This window comes from Octopus bimaculoides, chromosome 22 (assembly GCF_001194135.2).
Source record: "Octopus bimaculoides isolate UCB-OBI-ISO-001 chromosome 22, ASM119413v2, whole genome shotgun sequence".
Lineage (NCBI taxonomy): Eukaryota > Metazoa > Mollusca > Cephalopoda > Octopoda > Octopodidae > Octopus > Octopus bimaculoides.
The window spans coordinates 15,103,191-15,125,057 of record NC_069002.1 but is presented as its reverse complement, the minus strand read 5'-3'; the positions used below and the strand labels follow the sequence as shown (position 1 = coordinate 15,125,057).

Below are 21,867 nucleotides of genomic sequence, written 5' to 3'. Positions count from 1 at the left end.
ACTTAATTTATCGACCCCGAAAGGATGAAAGGCAAAGTCGACCTTGGCGGAATTTGAACTCAGAACGTTACGGCAGACGAAATACCGCTAAGCATTTCGCCTGACGTGCTAACGATTCTGCCAGCTCGCCATGTGTGTGATATGGTAATGGTGATACTTAATTTTCTTTTATTACTATTTTTCAGATGACAGACAACTTAGGTTGGCGAGAGGCCATGTATGAAGACATCAAAGCACAGTGTGAGAATCTTTTGAAGACAGACACTGATAATTGGAAGAAGGATAATATCAGTGGTACCAGCCAGCCACCTGACACTGTCGATACAATTTGTACTGATGATTGCAATGGAAATGGTGAATGTGTGAAAGGTAAATCTATTTTACAGACTGTCACAATGTCTTCCTTTGTCATTTCAGTGTCTTATATTGAGAACTTTTGTTTAATAATCCTTTCTACTATAGGTACAAGGCCTGAAATTTAGGGGATGGCCGGGGTGGTGGGGGGGCTAGCCGATTACATGGACCCAGTGTCAGAAGTGAAAGAAGAACATGAAGGCCTGAAAACTGTGCTTCAAAAATTGTCTCTGAAATAGATATTACATGAAGTAAAACAGTAAGTCAGGATGTTACATGTATGTAAGGTTTATTGAGACCATTAGACAGAGTCAAGCTGGATGGCCATCGTTGGCTTTGTCAGAAGAAATCAGAAGACATGACACATAATTAGAGCAGCATGTTTGTAATTTGTTTCATTGTTTTACACACACACACACACACACACACACACACACACACACACACTCTCTCACACACACACACAAACACACACAAGATAATAATTACATAGACTTGTAACTTCAATTGCATAACTACATGAACCATTCCTTTTCTTTTCTTTTTCTTCAGGAGAATGTGTGTGTACTGGAGATTACACTGGAGAAACTTGTTCCGTTAAAAAGAATGTTCCTCCAAAACTGGATAGCATTGAAGGTGGGAACATCTGTGATATCAATCTACCAAAATGTCAGAATAGGATTCAAATTTCTGGAGAAGGTTTCACAGACAAAATTAATCTCACATGTCGCTTCATCTCTTCCGCGGTATGTATCAAATCTGTGTATTTTAGTTTCGGTTTTCTTTTAATATTTTTGCAATGGATACGTTTAGCAGCAAAAACTTTTTTGTTTAAAAACTGAAAATTATTTAAAATGAATATTTAAGCATTTTTATATTGATTTTTGTAATATGATATTGAAATTATCAAGTGGATCTGCTTTCAACCTACTTTGCTCTGGCTTCAGACATATATCATGTAAACTGTTTAGGAGAGGGGTAGCTCCACAAAGTTGAGAGGTGGGGTGCTTTTTAGTCATACTATAGAGAACCTTTTAGTGGAGGCGCAATGGCCCAGTGGTTAGGGCAGCCGACTCGCGGTCATAGGATTGCGGTTTCGATTCCCAGATCGGGCATTGTGAGTGTTTATTGAGCGAAAACACCTAAAGCTCCACGAGGCTCTGGCAGGGGATGGTGGCGAACCCTGCTGTACTCTTTCACCACAACTTTCTCTCACTCTTACTTCCTGTTTCTGTTGTGCCTGTAATTCAAAGGCTCAGCCTTGTCACACACTGTGTCACGCTGAATATCCCCGAGAACTACGTTAAGGGTACATGTGTCTGTGGAGTGCTCAGCCACTTGCACGTTAATTTCACGAGCAGGCTGTTCCGTTGATCGGATCAACTGGAATCCTCGACGTTGTAAGTGACGGAGTGCCAACAACAACAAGAGAACCTTTCTTGTAAAAGGATAGACCCTCTTTGGTCATGAATGACTATAGGATTGCACCTAGAAAGTTACCCTTCAAGGCACAAGTCTGGGCAAGGTTGTTTAAGGAAGCCCAACAGTCATTATAGCTTCTTGAGAGCTAATCATCATCATCATCATCATCAATAACAAGGGTGCCTTACATACATGTTCAACCTGCATAAACAGCAACAAAATCTCCCTTGAAACACACCCCTACTCTCTTTAAAAACAAAAAAAGGAAGGATCCATTGGACAGTGTAGTCTGATTAAGATAGACAGGATGGTCATCACTGGAATGTTTTGATCATTGGTTCTTTTACTCAAGGCTAAACAACAAAAAAGTTGTTGTTAGAGATGGTGGTTATGATGATGATGATGACGACGATGACGACATTGTTGATGATGATGATTAAGATGTTGCAATGGTGGTTTTAGTGAATGTGGGACTGAAGGGTACTTTAGGTACCTCCATGTTGTTACTCGGCCCTCTAGAAATACTAGTGAAATCTCTTTTGAATCACACACTAAGAAAATGGTACACTGCACAAGTACATCTAGGATAATGTGGTTCCTCACATACTTCTAGGACAGGGTGGCCTCGGTTGGAATGTCTTTGGTCATAGATTTGCTTGATCAAGGCTGATTTTGCATTAAACAACAGCAACAACCTCACCAGTATCACTGTCTTCATTACCACCAGCAACACTTATAACAACAACAGTAACAAACCAAAGTCATCATCATCATCATTGCCATCAGCATGAGCAAAAATCACTATCACTGCCACCATCATCATCTCACTTAATTACAATCCTAACGATGACAAGGCACCAAAAACGCCTTTTAAGTATTTTGTTACTTATTATTTCTTGTTTGATCTGCTAGAAATACCAGCAAAATTTCCTTCAAATTTCATTACTTCCAGTTCAGAAATGAAATACACATTAGATGCACTGTTTTGGCAAGGTTATCATCAAGACACTTTTGACCCCAGGTCTCAAGGCTGATGGTTGACCTGGTTGGTAACCCCAGGCTTTAACAACAACAGTGAACACAAAAATTTTTATATTTGTTCTTTATATAAAACTTGTTTTTTCCACCATTTCAGGATGGTAAATCTTTTTATACCCAAGGAACTTTACTCAGCACCCAAAGTATCTACTGCAAAGTGCCACCAGCGAGTGCCTACAATGTGTCTGTCAGTAACAATGGTATCACTTGGAGCAACGCTTTGGTCTATATTCTCTATGACTCCAAATGTTTCTCAAATTGTACAGTTACTGAATGTATTACCAAAGTAAGTATTCACTCAGTTACTCACTTTTCTCTTTCTGTATTTGTGTGCATCAGCCATGCTTGAATGGTGAATTTTACATGCCATCAGCACAGGTGCCAGTCAGAAGGTACCAGCATCAGCCATGACAATGATTTCACTCAGTTCAACAGGTCTTTACAAGCATGGCATGTTGGCCAACGATGGTGATAAAGGTGAATCATATTTGCATTATACTGTTGATCAGAAAGGACAATAGCAATACTTTTATAACTGATAAAATTGTCAATGATTGATAAATTCTTATGATTTTCTTTAGGTGTTGCTATAACTGTGTATTGATTAATTCAACTCTGTTTATTGATTATCGGTTTGTGTAACACTGTGAGAAAATTTTTCAAATCTTACCTATTTCAACATTGTCTTTTGTCATCCAGGTGAATAAAATAAATACTAACTTACCAGTATTTGTGTTAATTTAAGTAGCTACACACTTGAATTCAGTAGAAGAATAAAAGATATGGACATAACAAAGTAGTCACACTTCCAATTCCAAGTTTTCCTGGAAAACCTGAATCTCCACAAATTATGTTTATCAAATCATTACACCACATGGGAATAGATATGGCAGAGAGAGAGGAATTGTCTTTGCGTAATAGACACAATGTAGAAAGGTAGATTAGGGGGTGAGCCTTAAGATTACTCCCTGCCTAATGGATACAGGAAAGAGAAACTGGTTTAATTTTTTTGCATGTAGTTCTCTTTAGTCATATTTAATTTTAATTGTTGCTATATTGGATACAAAATTGTTTATTCCAGAAAAGCATTTGCACTATTAACAAGGAGTGTTATCCTCGGGGATATGTGGATGTCACCAATTTTACCAATGTTTGTTATCCTGAGAAGTTACCAAATAGCTGGTCCATTATTAACAGTAAGTATTAGGTCATAACATGAATTTAACACTTCAAAAGACTTCATCATTATCATCATCATCTAACATCTGTTTTCCATGCTTGCATGGGTTATATTGTTTGTCAGGAGCTGGTTAGGCAGAAGACTGCACCAGACTTCTGTGTTTGTTTTTGCATAGTTTTTTATGGCTGAACACCCTTTCTTGGTGAGGTGTTGTGTCTGATGTGGAAGCGCAATAGCCCAGTGATTAGGGCAGTGGACTCTCGGTCATAGGATCGCAGTTTCGATTCCCAGACCGAGCGCTGTGAGTGTTTATTGAGCGAAAACACCTAAAGCTCCACGAGGCTCCGGCAGGGGATGGTGGCGAATCCTGCTGTACTCTTTCACCACAACTTTCTCTCACTCTTACTTCCTGTTTCTGTCGTATCTGTAATTCAAAGGGTCAGCCTTGTCACACTCTGTGTCACGCTGAATATCCCCGAGAACTACGTTAAGGTTACACATGTCTGTGGAGTGATCAGCCACTTGCACGTTAATTTCACGAGCAGGCTGTTCCGTTGATTGGATCAACTGGAACCCTCAACGTCGTAAGCGACGGAGTGCCAGCTCGTTGTGTGTTACAGACTGTACCAGCAACAGAATAACCTCTTAGAAACCTAGATTCCTTAGTTGAATCAGAAGATTAGAGCCTGTCTCTCCATAATCTGAGAAAATGGAAAACTTTTTATAAATTGATCATTTTACAATCCCATAAATCACATCACTTTGCACTTTGATATATTAGAAATTCATAATTTGACAATGAAATAACTTTTATAATTTGATTAATTATGATATTTGATAAATATATTAAGTAATTATACATCCCATTGTTTTTTTTTCTTTTCTCTGTTTATTATTGTTTTAACATAAATTCTGTTTATTTCTGCAGAAACCGACATAAAAATATTCCAGAAGGTTCTCAATAAAAGTTTAATAATAGCAAATTTCTCACATCAGTTGAACATAGTTGAAGGACCATTTGGTGAGCCATCATTATCCATAAATGGAAAAATAAAATGGATAATTCTTACCGAGTTACCAAAATGTTTGTTAAATCCAGAACATTGTCCCTTAGGAGTAACCTTCTCCTTCTATTTGAAGCTTCATAAAACTGACAAAACTTCATACATTATAACAACAGAAAAGGACACGTGTGGTTTGAATGTAATGTATGATAAAAGACACTTGATAGTTCGGCTTCAAACTATCAAGAAAGAATGGCTCATATCTACACCTATATCTCTAAAGGAAAAATTTATTGATGTACAAATTTCTTGGAGTGAACAATTTGGCTTCTCTTTGAGTATTGATGGGAAGATGAAAACTTCTACAAAGGTGTATACATTACTAAAAACCATGAAGTTACAGTGCAGTTCAAAGATACTGATTGGGTCCGCGAATGTGAAAAGTTACTTCACCACTGGGAGCTGGAGAATAATTACAGCCGAAATAAAGATTGTTAAGGCTCTAAATGTGTTCACAGGTATGGCATTCTCATACTACCTTTTTAGATGTTATCAGCTTTTATGGATCATCATGTATGTTTGTATATTTGTATGCCTGAATGTATGTATGTACGTACATCTGCATATATCTGCATATGTACAGAGAAAGGGAAAGTGAGAGAAAGCTCAAAATATGGTTGTCGTATCTGGATTTAAATTTCCCTCCACTGATTCAATTCAACACTTGATCTCTAGCTGATTACCAAGCCCCGCTAGTGGGGCTTGGCGATATTTTGAGTATTTTGGTATGGTAAGGGACTTCAGAATGGTTGGGCATAACAAAGTAGCAAGTGAAAGTAGTGTGTGATGAAAGACACTTGGTAGTTTATCTTCAAACTATGAAGAAAGAATAGCTCTACTCTGTATCTAGAACTCTTGCGGGGAAAATTCAATGAAGTTTTAATAAAAACATTTTTGAAGATGTGTGTGTGTGTGTGTGGGGGGGGGTGTTTGTGGCACAAAAAAGAAAGGAATGGGGTGAGATAGACTGGTTTCAAAAAATATAATCAGTGTTTCAATGATGTAAATATGTGAAAAGAACATTTCTTCAATTCTTTTCTTTTTTTCTTTCTTATTTTCAGAGCCCCTAAAATTCCCAGAACGGCCAACAATTAAATTCCAATACAATGAAAAAGCAGATGTTATTACAGCCTTTTGTAATTTTCAACGTCTTGCACATGACAATCTCCATTACTACGTGCAGTGGGGCTTGAATGATGTTATCATTTCTGATTCATCAGTTTTACCAGATGGCCAGTATTTCCACTCAGTTAATGAATCCAGTATGAAACAGCTGAAGCTCAGAGACAAAGTGAGTTGATGAATAAGAAATATCCTGGCTTATATTTAACCCTTTAGTATTTAGATTGCTCAAATACTAATTTATAAACATTGTTTTGAATGAATAATGGACTATTTCATAACTTTGAGATTTTGGTAATGTGATTGTTTCTCTTTAGAATGACATTGTAGAGTAAATGTGAAAGGCTGGATCTGGTCAGTTTGAACAGATCCAATATTTGGGCAGATATGGTTGGTTTAAATGTTGGAGGGTTAAACAGTAATTTTCTCTTTTTCTTTTAATATTCAGTTTCATAATTACAATCAACTAATTTGTTAATTACATTTGTCAATCATTCATGTTTCTCTAATTATGATCAATTAATTTGTTAACTATTTTTTTTATCAACAGATTTATTGCCAAGTTTCTGCTTGTGTGAAGTCTAACTGTGCAGCCACAAAAACATTTTGGAGAAAGAGTTTAATGTTAGATGTTCTCTTTGGGGTAAGTATTTCTGTAATTAGAAATAATAGTCAAATACCTTAAAAACCCTCTAGAACAAAGGGGAAGTCTCTTGATGTGCAATACTTAGCTCTTCTCTGGTATAAGACACTAATCAATATTTCCACATGATCCAATACAGTCATCATCATTATCATCACTACTATCACCAGTACCTCCATCATGTTGCTGTTTTTGTTGTTTTTCTGCTTTTCCCTGCTGGTATGTGTTGGTTAGGGCTTTATGAGATAGTATTTTGCAGCTGGTTGTCCTTTATTGCCGACCAGTTGCCTCTTGCATCACTCAGAGTCAAGATGATCTAACACTGAATTATGGCTGTCACTCAGAAATAAGGCTGATTTGGTAACATGCATTGTGTTTTAATGGCCTATGTGGTCATCAGGTGATAGAGACACTCCCTCAACCTTAAACCTACCCTTGATCTAGTGAAAGACCCAGGTAGGGAATTTGGGGGGGGGGGGCTGCTTCAGCACTCAGTTAATACATTCTTTTCTTTTTATAAACCCCAGAAAGCTGAACTGCAAAACAGACCTCAGCAGGATTTGATCTCACATTGTTGTGCATAGAAACAAATTTTGCAACACATTTTATGTGATGCTCTAATGATTTTGTCATTCAACACCTTTCATCCGATGCAGTGGTTCTCAGCCAGAGTCCATATGATCCCTTGGGGGTTCATGTAAGGTTTTGGTGTTAAAGCTTATGAGCAATAAATTGGTTATACTTGTATGACGCATAAAGTATTTTAACCTTTTTTCAATGCAGTTCCTAGTAATATTTAATAATAAAAATTTAGGCGCAGGAGTGGCTGTGTGGTAAGTAGCTTGCTTACCAACCACATGGTTCCGGGTTCAGTCCCACTGCGTGGCACCTTGGGCAAGTGTCTTGTACTATAGCCTCGGGCCGACCAAAGCCTTGTGAGTGGATTTGGTAGACGGAAACTGAAAGAAGCCCGTCGTATATATGTATATGTATATATGTGTGTTTGTGTGTCTGTGTTTGTCCCTCCAACATCGCTTGACAACCGATGCTGGTGTGTTTACGTCCCCGTAACTTAGCGGTTCGGCAAAAGAGACCGATAGAATAAGTACTAGGCTTACAAAGAATAAGTCCTGGGGTCGATTTGCTCGACTAAAGGCGGTGCTCCAGCATGGCCGCAGTCAACTGACTGAAACAAGTAAAAGAGTAAAAGAGTAAAAGAATAATCTCTTTTAACAGGGGTTGGGTGAGCATTAGAGTAAAATAGGAATCAAAGGGTTCTATATGCAAAAAATGATTGAGAAACCCTGATCTATTGTTGAAGGGATTTTTAAGATTGAAAGGCCATCTTGGCATACATGGTGCCTGTTATTGTATGTAGAAGGTGCATAGCTCAGTGGTTAGAGCATCAAGTTTGCATTCATGAAGTAGGGAGTCCAATGGCCAAACCAAGCTGTGTTGTGTCCTTTATTTCACATTGCTCCAGTTCACTCAGCTGGTGCCAAGCTATATTGGCCTTTGCCTTTCCCTTGGGTAACAATAGTGGCATGGAGAGGGGAGGCTGGTATGCATGGACGACTGCTGGTCTTCCATAAACAACCTTGCCCAGACTTGTACCTCAGAAGGCAGCTTTCTAGGTGTAATCCCATGGCCATTCATGAATGAAGGGGGTCCTTTCTCTCTTTTCTTTCATCCTACTCTTTCATCTGGATATTTGTCCTTGGCATGACCATTTCATAATTCTGCCAGCAAATGAACTTATCACTGCTATTGTTTTTGAAGTTTTAAAATTGTTTAAAACCGTTTTCTTGAATGGAAAGAGATGGAATTTGGGGGCCTAATATATTGATGTTTTTACTTGTTTTAATTTGTTTGCATTTAAATTTATTTATTTGAAAAACAAATCAAACAAATAGGCACAGGTGTGGCTGTGTGGTAAGAAGCTCGCTTCCCAACCACATGGTTCTGGGTTCAGCCTTACTGTTTGACACCTTGGACAAGTGCCTTCTCTTATAACCTCGTGCCAACCAAAATTTTGTGAGTGGATTTGGTAGACGGAAACTGAAAGACAGCCATTGTGTGTGTGTGTGTGTGTGTGTGTGTTTGTGTCTGTGTTTGTCCCTCAACTGGTGCTGGTGTGTTTACATCCCAGTGACTTATCAGTTCAGCCAAAGAGACTGATGGAATAAATTGATATTAAGCTTAAAGAATAAGCCCTGGGGTCGATTGTTTTCAACTGAAACCCTTCAAGGTGATGCTCCAGCATGGCTGCACTCAAGTGACTGAAACAAGTAAAAGAATAAAAGAATAAATCATGCAGACATATTTACATATACTTATGTTTATATATATATGTAGCTCTTTTGCTCCTTTCAGCCATTCAGTTGTGGCCAGACTGGGGCAAAGCTTAGTAAATTTATACATTCTGAAAATATAATGTCCTTGCTTCTATATATCTTCTGTTTTTCCTCTCTTTCTCTTTAGCTAAAAACAAAAACTTTAACCATCAAAGAAGGAGGAAAATCTGGTTTCATTGAAGTCTTTTCCACCATTCCTCCGCGTCTCTTATGTCGTACGGAAGACCGTAAACAGTACTGTCAAGTTCTTGTAGTACCAGTTATTGAACAGAAATCCTCAGAATTAAAGTGTTCCAACAAACTTTCAATTACCCAAGCTGTGTTTGCTTGGCAAGGAAATCTGGAAAACGAAGAGAACTTTTGCAAGTACAACTTTGATACAAAAGGCCATAATAATACCATGCATATTCCTGTAAAAGCAGCGATAGATGGACTTAGTGACAAGAATCAGAAGCGACAAGTAACTTTGACTATTGAAATACTCTTTAACAGTATTGTAGAAACATCTGTGGAATTGGGTAGCACAAAAGTAAGCCATTTTTTGTTTTTATTTTTGTTTTCTTTCATTATTTGCTTTTGTTGTTGTTATTTAAGGCAGAAGGGTTTGATCTGAGAAAGGTATAGCAGCCACTTTGTTGGGTGGTGGCCATGGAGAGAGATTTATTTATCTGTCCTTGCAAAGAGTAGTAAATAATACATAGCAAAAAACATTTAAATAACTTTACGATGAAAGTAAGCAAACAAAGTTTGTTCTTTTTTAGAAGTGTTGAGATGTATTGTAAGAACAGAAATAAATTTATTTCTCAAACACGTGATAATGCTATAAATAGAAATGTGAGTTCGAGTCTCATGGCTGGCCAGTAGTGTATTTTTCTGCAATAAATAGATAATTTATCCTGATCACACTATTTATAGCATTATCACGCGTTTGAGAAATAAATTTATTTAAATAACTGCATGTGGTTTAGCTGTGTATATAGTTCCTCCTCTTCACCGTCTTATTATAATTTAATCCATAGCTGGTGACTGGATGCGGAGGTTGTCCTTTCAATCAATACTTTACTGTCGGTACCACTAGATGAGAGAATCTGGTGGTGATGTTATTTCATGCTTTTCGATCCATGGCATTGGCCTTGTAGTGACGTCATATGGCGCCAAAAAGGCATAGTCGCCATTGCTGCATCCTTAGCCACGCATGCGTGGATTTCAACATCCAAGCTTTCCCGCTTTGATCGATCTCTTTCTTGCTGGCCAGCAATTGAGCAAGGACGTGTCTAGCTGTCTCTCCATCTTTCGAACTCACGCTAGACAGCTCACATCAATATACCAACGTCCCAACAACCATGTTCTCACACACCGAAGACGTCTCAACAAACAAGATTAAAGATGTATATTTTCCACCTTGAATAAATGTTGTTTGTGTTGATAGTTTGGAGTTCTGCGTTCCGTTCAATTCCTAATTTAATATAGGAAAGTCAGGTGTACATCTAATGATGTATAACCCACTTTCCTAAAGCCTTAACATGCTTGTGGTCAAGACCTTGTGACCTCAGTTCTTCCTCAGTTTGTTTCACCCATATCTTCTTTGGTGTGCAAATTGGATTCTTCTGTGTGTGAGTTGCTGCCACCATAAAAGTTGGTGCGGTAGCCCTCTGGTTCTCATCTTGCAGATGTGGCCAAATAGGCTTTGTGCCTATTTAGAAATCATCATTTCTAAGAAATTGCAGGATTAGACTGACAGAATTGGTACAACTGGCTGTAGTGCTTTGTAACATTTAGTTATGTGTAGTTAGATTTTGTCTGCACACCACATGGTTCTGGGTTCAGTCCCACTGCGTGGCACCTTGGGCAAGTGTCTTCTACTATAGCCTCGGGCCGACCAAAGCCTTGTGAGTGGATTTGGAAGACAGAAACTGAAAGAAGCCCATCGTATATATGTATATATATATATATATATATATATATATATATGTATGTGTGTGTATATGTTTGTGTGTCTGTGTTTGTCCCCCCAACATCGCTTGACAACCAATGCTGGTGTGTTTACGTCCCCGTAACTTAGCGGTTCGGCAAAAGAGGCCGATAGAATAAGTACTAGGCTTCCAAAGAATAAGTCCTGGGGTCGATTTGCTCGACTAAAGGCGGTGCTCGAGCATGGCCGCAGTCAAATGATTGAAACAAGTAAAAGAGTAAAAGAGAGTAAAGGGTAAATACTGCTGCCATCAACTTTGTCTTTTATTCCTTGAGGGTCAATAAAATATCCATCAGTGATGACCTTAGTTTCATAAAACTGATTGTCCCCTCTCACTAAAGGGGTGACATCTTTCTGATTAAGGAGTGATGTATCAGTGACTAAGGGAGTGGTGTGTTGATATCAATTAATGTATCTGAATTAATATTTTAAACTCAACTCACTTATTGTATCCAAATTTCATCAGGCCCCAAAGTAACAACCAAACCCAGTCTTTTCTCATCAAAATGTTGACCCACTGATTTTAGCTGCAGTCATTGGTTTGCCCCAGTTTAAGCAGAATCACATTGATGTTATCAGCCTTGGTGGGTGCATCAGAAGCAATAGACACAGTCCCTTCATCTGCCTTAGACCCTACAAATGGATATCCTGAGTTCAACTCCTGTGGACAAAGATTTTTCACTTTGATTTTCCTGATTTATAAAAGAAACCACACAGTGTTTTGTCTGGTGGAAGACAGAAATCCACATTATCAAATTTTTATCACCATTTCTAAACTACACACAGACATCTACAGACATATACATCCATACATACATACAGATTACTCTATCTAGATTACAAGTTCAGCTTTATACCTGTAATTATTGGGGCACTGGAAAATGTAACTCACTGCCTAAATACAAGCTGGCAGAATCGTTAGGGTGCCAAGTAAAATGCTTAGCGGTATTTTGTCTGCCATTATGTTCTGAGTTCAAATTCCGCTGAGGTTGACTTTGCCTTTCATCCTTTCGGGGCCGATTAAATAAGTACCAGTTACGCACTGGGGTTGATGTAATCGACTTAATCCCTTTGTCGATCCTTGTTTTTCCCCTCTGTGTTTAGCCCTCTGTCACGAAAAGAGCTGAAATTTCTAAGTATTATATTTATTAATAATTTCTATTTATATTGTTTTATTTTTTATTTTTTTATCAGGTAACAATCATAGATCGAGATAAGCATGCCCTTTGCCGATCAATCAATGATCCCCATATGACAACCTTTGATGGAAAGTAAGTCGATAAAATTCCATTATTTTCATCATCCATGGAGGAGATTAACATATTTAATTTTATTGCTTTTATGTGTATATTTTTTCCTTAATTCTTTAGTTTAGGGCAACACTTTTCAATCTTTTATTCTCTCTCAAAAACTCCTTTTATTTAAATAAATTTTTTCATAGCCCCCAGGTTTATGAATGTTTGTCATTTCATTTTCTCAGTTTTATCTCCCAGTTAAAAGATATATGGATCTGAATAATTACATCCAATTAAGTTCACAGATCTTCAATTGTCCTTTTGGGGATCCCAAACTGGGAACTACATGAGAAAAGAAACTGTGGCCTTTTTCACCCTACTGATACTAAAGAAATCAATTTGGTTAATGATTTCTTTCATCTTTTTGATACCATATTTCTGCTGAAATTCTCTGCCTTTGTTTCAAGTAATTTCAAAAATAAGGAAGAATTTAGAAAAACTATCTTTGTCCTTATTAATCTGGTGTTTAGAAAATATATCAACATGAAATTTCACTGGGGGTTTTAATTTCGATCACTTTAAAACAAGGAATTTGCATCATAAAACCAAGAGTGGGGGTCTTAGATATGTGTCAAAAGGGTTAAACACTAAGAAGTTGACAACTGCAGAAAAATCAGAGCTGAGAAGAAATCCCAAAGAGCTGATGTTCAGAGCAGGAAGCACTGAACCCAGTAGTTAATTCAGGAACCTGCAGGGTAAGGGTTGATTCCCTAACGGTGATAACAGAAGTAGAAATGAGTGAATTACATGTGTGTGAGTAGTGTTAGTATTAGGTTAGGCAGCTCTAAGGAGAAGTAGTGGTATAAATGCAGGAGAGAGTATGGGTAATACACCTGGGAAGAGTTTGTTTATGCTGAGTACTTTCACATCTGATGGCCTATTTTTCAATGCAAATATGTATACCAGCAGCAGCAGCATCTCAGATGTGGAGCATTATTTTATTGAGGCTCTTATTTAAACTTGTTATATCTGTAAGAACATGTTAGTAGCCCTGCTGTCTATGTAGCTCTCCAGCAGAAAAAAGTTATAAAAGGTGGTGACAAACTGATTTGAAAATCATACTGGAGCAGGACTAAGGAGACACAAAAATTGTGATGAAACTTCTTAAGCTATTAAAGAATGTAACAAAATTTTGTAGGAGTTGTTGTTAGAGGGCTTCAGTTTCTTTTACCCCTACTCTGAAGAAGGCTAGTGTCTGTGATGAAATCTTGGCTATATTTTCTTTTTTTACTAATTCTCAGTTAAAGCATCAATTCTTTTATCATCTGTTTGATTTTGTATCATTCATTCAATTTTCAACAGTAATGAGGTATGAGGTATGCATTTGTTACTAGTTTATCTGATGATAAACAGACACTACAGAGGATTGTCAAAAACCAACCCCAAAACTCCTATTGTGAAACTCACACCACTGCATATTTCCTTTCTGGTTGACAGAAGACTTAATCTGTTGTAGTTAACACCATTGCCCAACATTTCATAAATTTGGCTTTTGGATACCTTTAGCAAAACAGACTCTTTCAAATATTTGAGCCAGATCTTCAGTTTGTGTATATTTCACGAGTTATGCTTTAGCCCTCACCACCACTTTATAGCCCCTGCTAATCTCAGGGGCCTTACAATAAAATCATAGACATTCTCCTTCCTTCTATGACCAAGCATTAAATAAATTTAAACCCCTATCAATGCTTTTGGTTCAGTTATTCATGCTTACCCACAGGAAAGGCATTACAAAACCAAATATCTTTTATGTCAACAAATATTCATCATTCTCATCATCATCGTTTAGCGTTCATTCTCCAAGCTGGCATGGGTTGGATGGTTTGACATGGAGCTGACTAGCAGAGAGCTGTTCAAACGCCAACTGTCAGTTGTGGTATGGTTTCTACGCCAGGATGTTTTTCCTAATGCCAACCACTTAGCAGAGTGTGCTGGGTGCTTTTTATGTGCCACTGGGACAACTGCGTTTATGCAACACTGGCACAGATGTATCAAAGTGGCACCAGCACGGGTGCTTTTAAAGTGGCACCGGCACCTGAAAGGACAAGCCTGTATGTGTGGAAGTCAGTGATTTTTACTTAGCTTAACATTTCTTATCAAGTACAGCAAATCACCACATCTTCTGGTCCCTTGTCATCCCCTCTGTGTGGCCCAGCATCCAAAGATCCTTTCTCACCACTTTGTCCCACATCTTCCTGGGTTCACCCCTCCCACAAGTTCCCACCACAATTAGAGCTTGGTACTTCTTTATGCAACAGTCCTCATCCATACACATTATTTGTTAATATTTGTTAATATAATGTTAGCATGTTACTTCTAAAGTTGTTACATCACAAACATCCTCTGAATTGACAAACAAATAGAGAACAGACTGTATTAAGCCAACTTGATAACATTTCTGTATGAAGGGTTGACTTTGACATCAATGTCAAACTGGCTGTACATTGAAAGTAGTGGTGAGGCTTGCTTTTATCTATTGATATGAAATCGGGACTCAACACATAAGATACAGGATCTTGAAACCTTCACCTATGGCATCTACTTGAGAGCAAGTGGCAGAACTGCATAATCAAACCTAACAAGAGAATCCTGTTGTTAGCAAAGAGCTCCAATATTGAAGACATGTTTACCAAAGAACGACTGATGTGTAAGGTTTAATTATGTACACATTCTTCCCAAAGTAGTTATTTTTATCTCAAGTTGCAAAAAGAAGCCAAGAAAACCAAAAGAAATGCACCAAACAGCTCAAGATCATACTAAGATAGAGTGACATACTTAAGAATGGAGAAGCATTAAGATTCTCGTGGAATGGAAGAAACAGACTAAATGTTTCTTTTAGTATATTGTTTTGTCCTTTTATTGTGGAGGCACAATGGCCCAGTAGTTAGGGCAGCGGACTCGCGGTCATAGGATCGCGGTTTCGATTCCCAGACCGAGCGTCGTGAGTGTTTATTGAGCAAAAACACCTAAAGCTCCACGAGGCTCTGGCAGGGGATGGTGGCGAACCCTGCTGTACTCTTCCACCACAACTTTCTCTCACTCTTACTTCCTGTTTCTGTTGTGCCTGTAATTCAAAGGATCAACCTTGCCACACTGTGTCACGTTGAATATCCCCGAGAACTACGTTAAGGGTACACGTGTCTGTGGAGTGCTCAGCCACTTGCACGTTAATTTCACGAGCAGGCTGTTCCGTTGATCAGATAACTGGAACCTTCGACGTCGTAAGCGACGGAGTGCCAACAACAACTATCCTTTTATAGGATATATTTCTATCTATATAAATTGTATTTACATTTAAAATGTTTATCTAATTGTTTTTCTTTCTTTTTTTTTTCCAGATTTTATAACAACTTCTACGAAGGGGAATTTGTTCTTTATAGGCATACAACCCTGCCTTATGTGGTAAGAAACTACCTAAGATATATCTTCAAAATTTTACAATTTACAAAATGAAACACCCGTTTGAATATTGAACCAATGGAAGAATTTCTACTAAAACATTTCATATGCTAGAAGTAACAGCCAAATTCTCATTAAATCTCACACTAAGTCCTTTTTAGGAGGATGAGATGCAAATTTTTAAAGCATTTTATTTTCATGTTCATTAATGGAACCTCTGTAGTTGTACATGCATACTGACATTGCACATCCAGCAAAGCATTGTTCACAAAAACTGATTTGTCTTAGATAAAGTGTATAGATTTAGGGGTTTTGCTCCTTCGTGCATTTAGTAAGTATGAACCTGTTTTCTGTCCATTAGATACATACCTTCTACAGAAGCTGCAACAAACATGCATCATGTAATTGTGCCGTAGCTATTCAGTCTGGAGATGATGTGATTGTAATTGATCGGTGTGGAGCAACAAAGAAGACCAAGAAAGGCTCAACAACAGTAAAACTATACTTAAACGATGAACTAACAGAAGGGACAAGAATAATACAGCTTTATGGAGGTCGAAAGTATATGGTAAATATATATGTCTCTTTGTTTCTTTCTATTTATTTAAAGAGCAAAGAGGAGAGAGAGAGAGAAAGACAAATAAGAGAGAGAGAGAGAAAAATAAGAGAGAGAGAGAGAGAGAAAAATAAGAGAGAGAGAAATAAGAGAGAGAGAGAGAGAGAGAGAGAGAAATAAGAGAGAGAGAGAAATAAGAGAGAGAGAGAAATAAGAGAGAGAGAGAAATGAGAGAGAGAGAGAGAGAGTGAGAGACAAATAAGAAAGAGAGAGTGAGAGACAAATAAGAAAGAGAGAGAAAGACAAATTAGAGAGAGAGAGAGAGAGAGAAATGAGAGAGAGAGAGAGAGAAATAAGAGAGTGAGAGAGAAATAAGAGAGAGAGAGAGAAATAAGAGAGAAAGAGAGACAAATAAGAGAGAGAGAATAGATGTGTATATGGAGCAAGGAAAAGAGTGAGAGAGGCAAATTCAAAGAGCAGGGAACAGAGGGAGACAGAAATAAGCACACAAACATCAAACACACACAAATACACACACCACACACACACGCCACCCCACACACATATACACACACAAAGTCAACAATGTTGACTTTATATGCTCAACTCAGTCTTGATACAAATAAATGTCTCGTGTTTATTATCAAAAATAATTTATTAAGTATTTCAATGGCTTTCCAATTGCCGTATGTTATCTCAGTTTGAGAATAGCAACACAGAGTCCCTATATGTTAGAAGAAATGTCTAAAATGGTTACAGCAGAGAGAGTGCCATCTATAAACCACAGCCTAAAAAAATGCCCCACCTTTGCCAGAATAGAAACCAAACATAAAACACTTTCAATGATTTTTTAGGAACATGGTATTTTGTTAGGCAGCCATAATAATACATAATCTATAATAATGATAATGATCTATTATAATACATAATATATAATAATAATCTATTATAATATATAATCTATAATGATATATAATCTATAATAATATATAATCTATAATAATATATAATCTATGATAATATATAATCTATAATGATATATAATCTATAATAATATATAATCTATCATAATACATAATCTATAATAACATATAATCTATAATAATATATAATCTATCATAATATATAATCTATAATAATATATAATCTATAATAATATATAATCTATAATGATACATAATCTATGATAATATATGATCTATGATAATATATGATCTATAATAATATATAATCTATAATAATACATAATCTATAATAATATATAATCAATAATATATAATCTATGATAATATATAATCTATGATAATATATGATCTATGATAATATATAATCTATGATAATATATAATCTATGATAATATATGATCTATGATAATATATGATCTATGATAATATATGATCTATAATAATACATAATCTATAATAATACATAATCTATAATAATATATAATCTATGATAATATATAATCTATGATAATATATAATCTATGATAATATATAATCTATGATAATATATAATTTATGATAATATATAATCTATGATAATATATGATCTATGATAATATATGATCTATGATAATATATGATCTATAATAATATATAATCTATAATAATACATAATCTATAATAATATACAATCAATAATATATAATCTATGATAATATATAATCTATGATAATACATAATTTATAATAATACATAATATATAATCTATGATAATATATAATCTATAATAATACATAATTAATAATAATATATAATCTATAAACCACAGCCTAGAAAAAAGTGCCCTACCTATACCAGAAAAGTAAATTAAACCACTACGTGGCACCCTGGGCAAATGTCTTCTACTATAGCCTCAGGCCAACCAAAACTTTGTGAGTGGATTTGGTAGAGGGAAACGGAAAGAAGCCCATCGTATATGCATGTGTGTGTGTGTGTACATGTGTGTGGATTTTGTACCCCCTCCATCGCTTGACAAACGTTGTTGGTGTGTTTATGTCCCCGTAACTTAGCAGTCCAGCAAAAGAGACCAACAGAATAAGTACTAGGCTTACAAAGAATAAGTCCTGGGGTCGACTTGTTCAACTAAAGGTGGTGCTCCAGCATGGCTGCAGTCAAATGACTGAAACAACTAAAAGATAAAAGATAAACATTAAACACTCTCAATGACTTGCAAGGACATGGTATTTTGTTATGCAACCACAATATACTACAAACTATATTAAATGGTTTTATAAGTCAATATCATGTTCTACTGTGTTAGCAGTGCTCTTACATCACTTAGAAAATCTATAGAGATTACCTTAGCAAAACACTCTCAATGATTTCATTTGCTTTCCATACCTTAGGTTTACCTTCCGACTGGGGGACAAGTTACTGTCCAGAATTCCAACAGCCGTTCCAGTCACTTCCTCAATGTTTGGTTTAAGGCATCAGCTGCAGATTTTGAACACACTGTGGGTGAGTGAAATGTTTTATTTATAGACCTTTGACTTTCTTTCTATATGTCATAGATATTATATTACTGGTGTTATTTGATTGGCTGCTGTACTCATCTTGTTTATAAATAGACTGCTGATTGCCTTTTGCACATAATAAGTTATACCTAAAGGCAGCTCACTGGTTGGTTTACTTATTAAGTTTACACCTGAAGACATCTCATTGGTTGGCATACACATTAGATTTATACTAGAAGTGAAAGTACCATGGTCCCAATTGCATATAGATTTTGCAGGCCCGGTAAATGGATATTATTTCTTAATAGTAGTGGACAGCTACACAAAATGACCTGAGGCTGCAAGGTGTAAATGACCAACCTCACATGCAGTAATAAACTTCTTAAATGAGCTGTTCACAAGATTTGGTGTACTGGATATAAATGTCTCTGATAACGGAACACAGTTTGTATCCTGTGAGTTTAAAAGATTCTGTGAGAAGTTCACATTATAACATAAAACTATAGCACTGTATCACCCTAGATCAAATGGAAGGGCCAAGCAGTTTGTAGATACTTTTAAGAGAAGATTAAAGAGAACTAATAAGGAAGCCATGGACGAAGTCACAATCCAAAAATTCTTAAGGGTATACAGGGTAACTCCAAACCCAAATGTACCAGAAGGAAGTTCACCAAACTGTTACCAGTAAAAGAAAAAATACATGCTAGTAGAGACATGCCAAAATTCTTTAGAATTGGTGATAAGGTATATGTAAGAATGTACAAAAATGGTAAGCAATACTGGGAAGAAGGAGAAATTGTAATATACATAGGAAGAATGATGTATAGTGTAAGAAGCAGAAATGGACTGGAAAGGAGATATAGAAATCAGCTTCAGGAAAGAGTCATAGAAAAGGAACTAACAAGAGTAGAAATACCCATGGATTGGCTATATGATACTTTTCAGGTTCCAACACTGTTACAAGAAGTCGAAACTACGTGTAAAAGGAAAAGGAAGAACACTGAATTCCTGAAAGTAGACCCCCAAGAAGAAAAGATATTGAGTATATAAAAAAAAAAGAAAAAGAGGCCATTAAGTAAAATAATTAAAAGGGGAGATGTTGTATAATGAAACTGTATACCCCTCCCAGTAAAAAGTGGTAGGTATGAGCCATTATAAATACACCAGTAGTTGGTCATCAAGAGAGGGTCAAGAGTCAGAGTTGAGAGTCAACAGTTCTAGTCAGTGTCTTATGGAGCTATCAGTGATATTAAGACAGAAGTTAGTGTATTAGTATGAAGAGATACAGCAGTATCTGATAACTAGTAACTATTATGGCTCTTGCATAAAACAGCAACTACAGTATAATGGCAGTCACACATTACACCAGTGGCAGGAACCCACTTTACGACACATATACATACATATATATTATAATAAGATACTGTATAAACAGTTGATATATAATATACTGTAATATACAATTAACTCCATACGGCATACAATTTCAAATTTACCTTTGAAGGAAAGGATGGGTGGGAAGGACACAGTGTATGAGGACCAAACATTTTAATGAATTAATTATTTTTATTGCGAATCAATTATTTCTATTTTTATTTCAGGTCTTTGTGGAACATTTGATGATGACAAAACAAATGATTTACTTACAAGTGATGGAAAAATTATAAACTTTAAAACAAAAAGACCCAAAGAGTTTTCACTCAGCTGGAGGTAGTTTTGAAATTCAAAATCCTTTCTTCATGCAACCCAAACATTTTAGAAAACCAGTTGTGTTTTCTGAAATCTCTCTCTCTCTCTCTCTCTCTCTCTCTCTCTCTCTCTCTCTCTCTCTCTCATAATTCAAAATGATTTTTGGTTTTATAATTGATAGGAGGGAATTCATATGAAGGTAGTCTCCTCTCGTAGTCCAAGAAAAGCAGTTTTGCAATTTATTGTTAAACAACCTGCACAAATCTTTTGCTTATAGTAATCAAATGGATGTGCTGTACATTACCTCACTCTTTTCATCAAATTGATGTTGCCATAACAGGTGCACGATATACTGTACATCAGGTTCAAAATTATTACAGACCAATGTGAGATGTTTTGCTCAAGGACACAATGCACCACTCCATCCATGAATTGAAACCACAATCTTGTAATTGTGAGTGCAACACCCTAACAACTAGGCCATCCATCTCTATACGGGATGCATTGTAGACACTGCCATAAAGTAAGTGTCTCCAACAAGAGAAATCTCTACAATGACTGAAGCCTCTCTGCAGTTGTTTGAACTGTTAGAAATAACCAAATCCCCCTTAGAGGGATCATCTGCAGGCTTCTGCTTTATATCAAAGAAGGCCACAAGGAATACTATTATACTGGACATACCAAAAAGGTGGCATACTCAAGGCTAGAAAGACTTTGACCATAAAAGTCATTGTATACAGCATTAGAGATTCATTTTAGCAAATCTTACCAACTAAATTCACACTGCGTATTAAATAACTAGATATAAGAGAACACAACATGCTCTTCAGAGATGGTAAATACAGAAAAAGTACCTTCCATCACTGAAGAGCACATGATGTTATTTAACCAAACCCAGTGTGAAAGCAATTGGTAAGTTTGAGCAAAATGAACTTATATCTCTATTGGCAAGTGTATAAATTCATATTTTTTCTGATTTATGGATTCTTAGACAACTATATGTATATCCATTCTTGATGAAGTGAGCCTTGCTCTGGATGAAGAATTCAGAGTTTGAGTTCAAATCCTTTGAGCACTACTTTCTGCTTTCCATACTGAGCATATATACCAGCTCTCATCTATTGTCTGACTATATATAATCATATATGTATGTATATGTATAATTATTTTCAGGAATTGATAGAATCAAGGTATTTTAAAAACAAAGGCACTAAGGTAGAGTCAAGGATAGCATTCCTCGGTATTAACTGTGTATACAGACACTCACATACTTAACAATGTGTACATATATATATATATATATATATATATATATATATAT

At 36.3% G+C, this 21,867-nt stretch overlaps 1 protein-coding gene across 1 annotated transcript in view; it reads left to right on the top strand.

Moving 5' to 3' along the window:
* Positions 1-21,867, top strand: part of LOC106880038 (uncharacterized) — a 456,507-nt gene that overhangs the window by 266,328 nt on the left and 168,312 nt on the right. Inside the window, exons 111-123 of the mRNA XM_014929839.2 lie at positions 186-369; positions 907-1,100; positions 2,912-3,100; positions 3,896-4,010; positions 4,923-5,516; positions 6,120-6,349; positions 6,731-6,823; positions 9,305-9,706; positions 12,344-12,420; positions 15,783-15,846; positions 16,205-16,411; positions 18,750-18,861; positions 20,459-20,567. Of these exons, the coding sequence (XP_014785325.2) occupies positions 186-369; positions 907-1,100; positions 2,912-3,100; positions 3,896-4,010; positions 4,923-5,516; positions 6,120-6,349; positions 6,731-6,823; positions 9,305-9,706; positions 12,344-12,420; positions 15,783-15,846; positions 16,205-16,411; positions 18,750-18,861; positions 20,459-20,567 (2,570 nt within the window). The remainder of the gene's footprint in view (positions 1-185; positions 370-906; positions 1,101-2,911; positions 3,101-3,895; positions 4,011-4,922; positions 5,517-6,119; positions 6,350-6,730; positions 6,824-9,304; positions 9,707-12,343; positions 12,421-15,782; positions 15,847-16,204; positions 16,412-18,749; positions 18,862-20,458; positions 20,568-21,867) is intronic.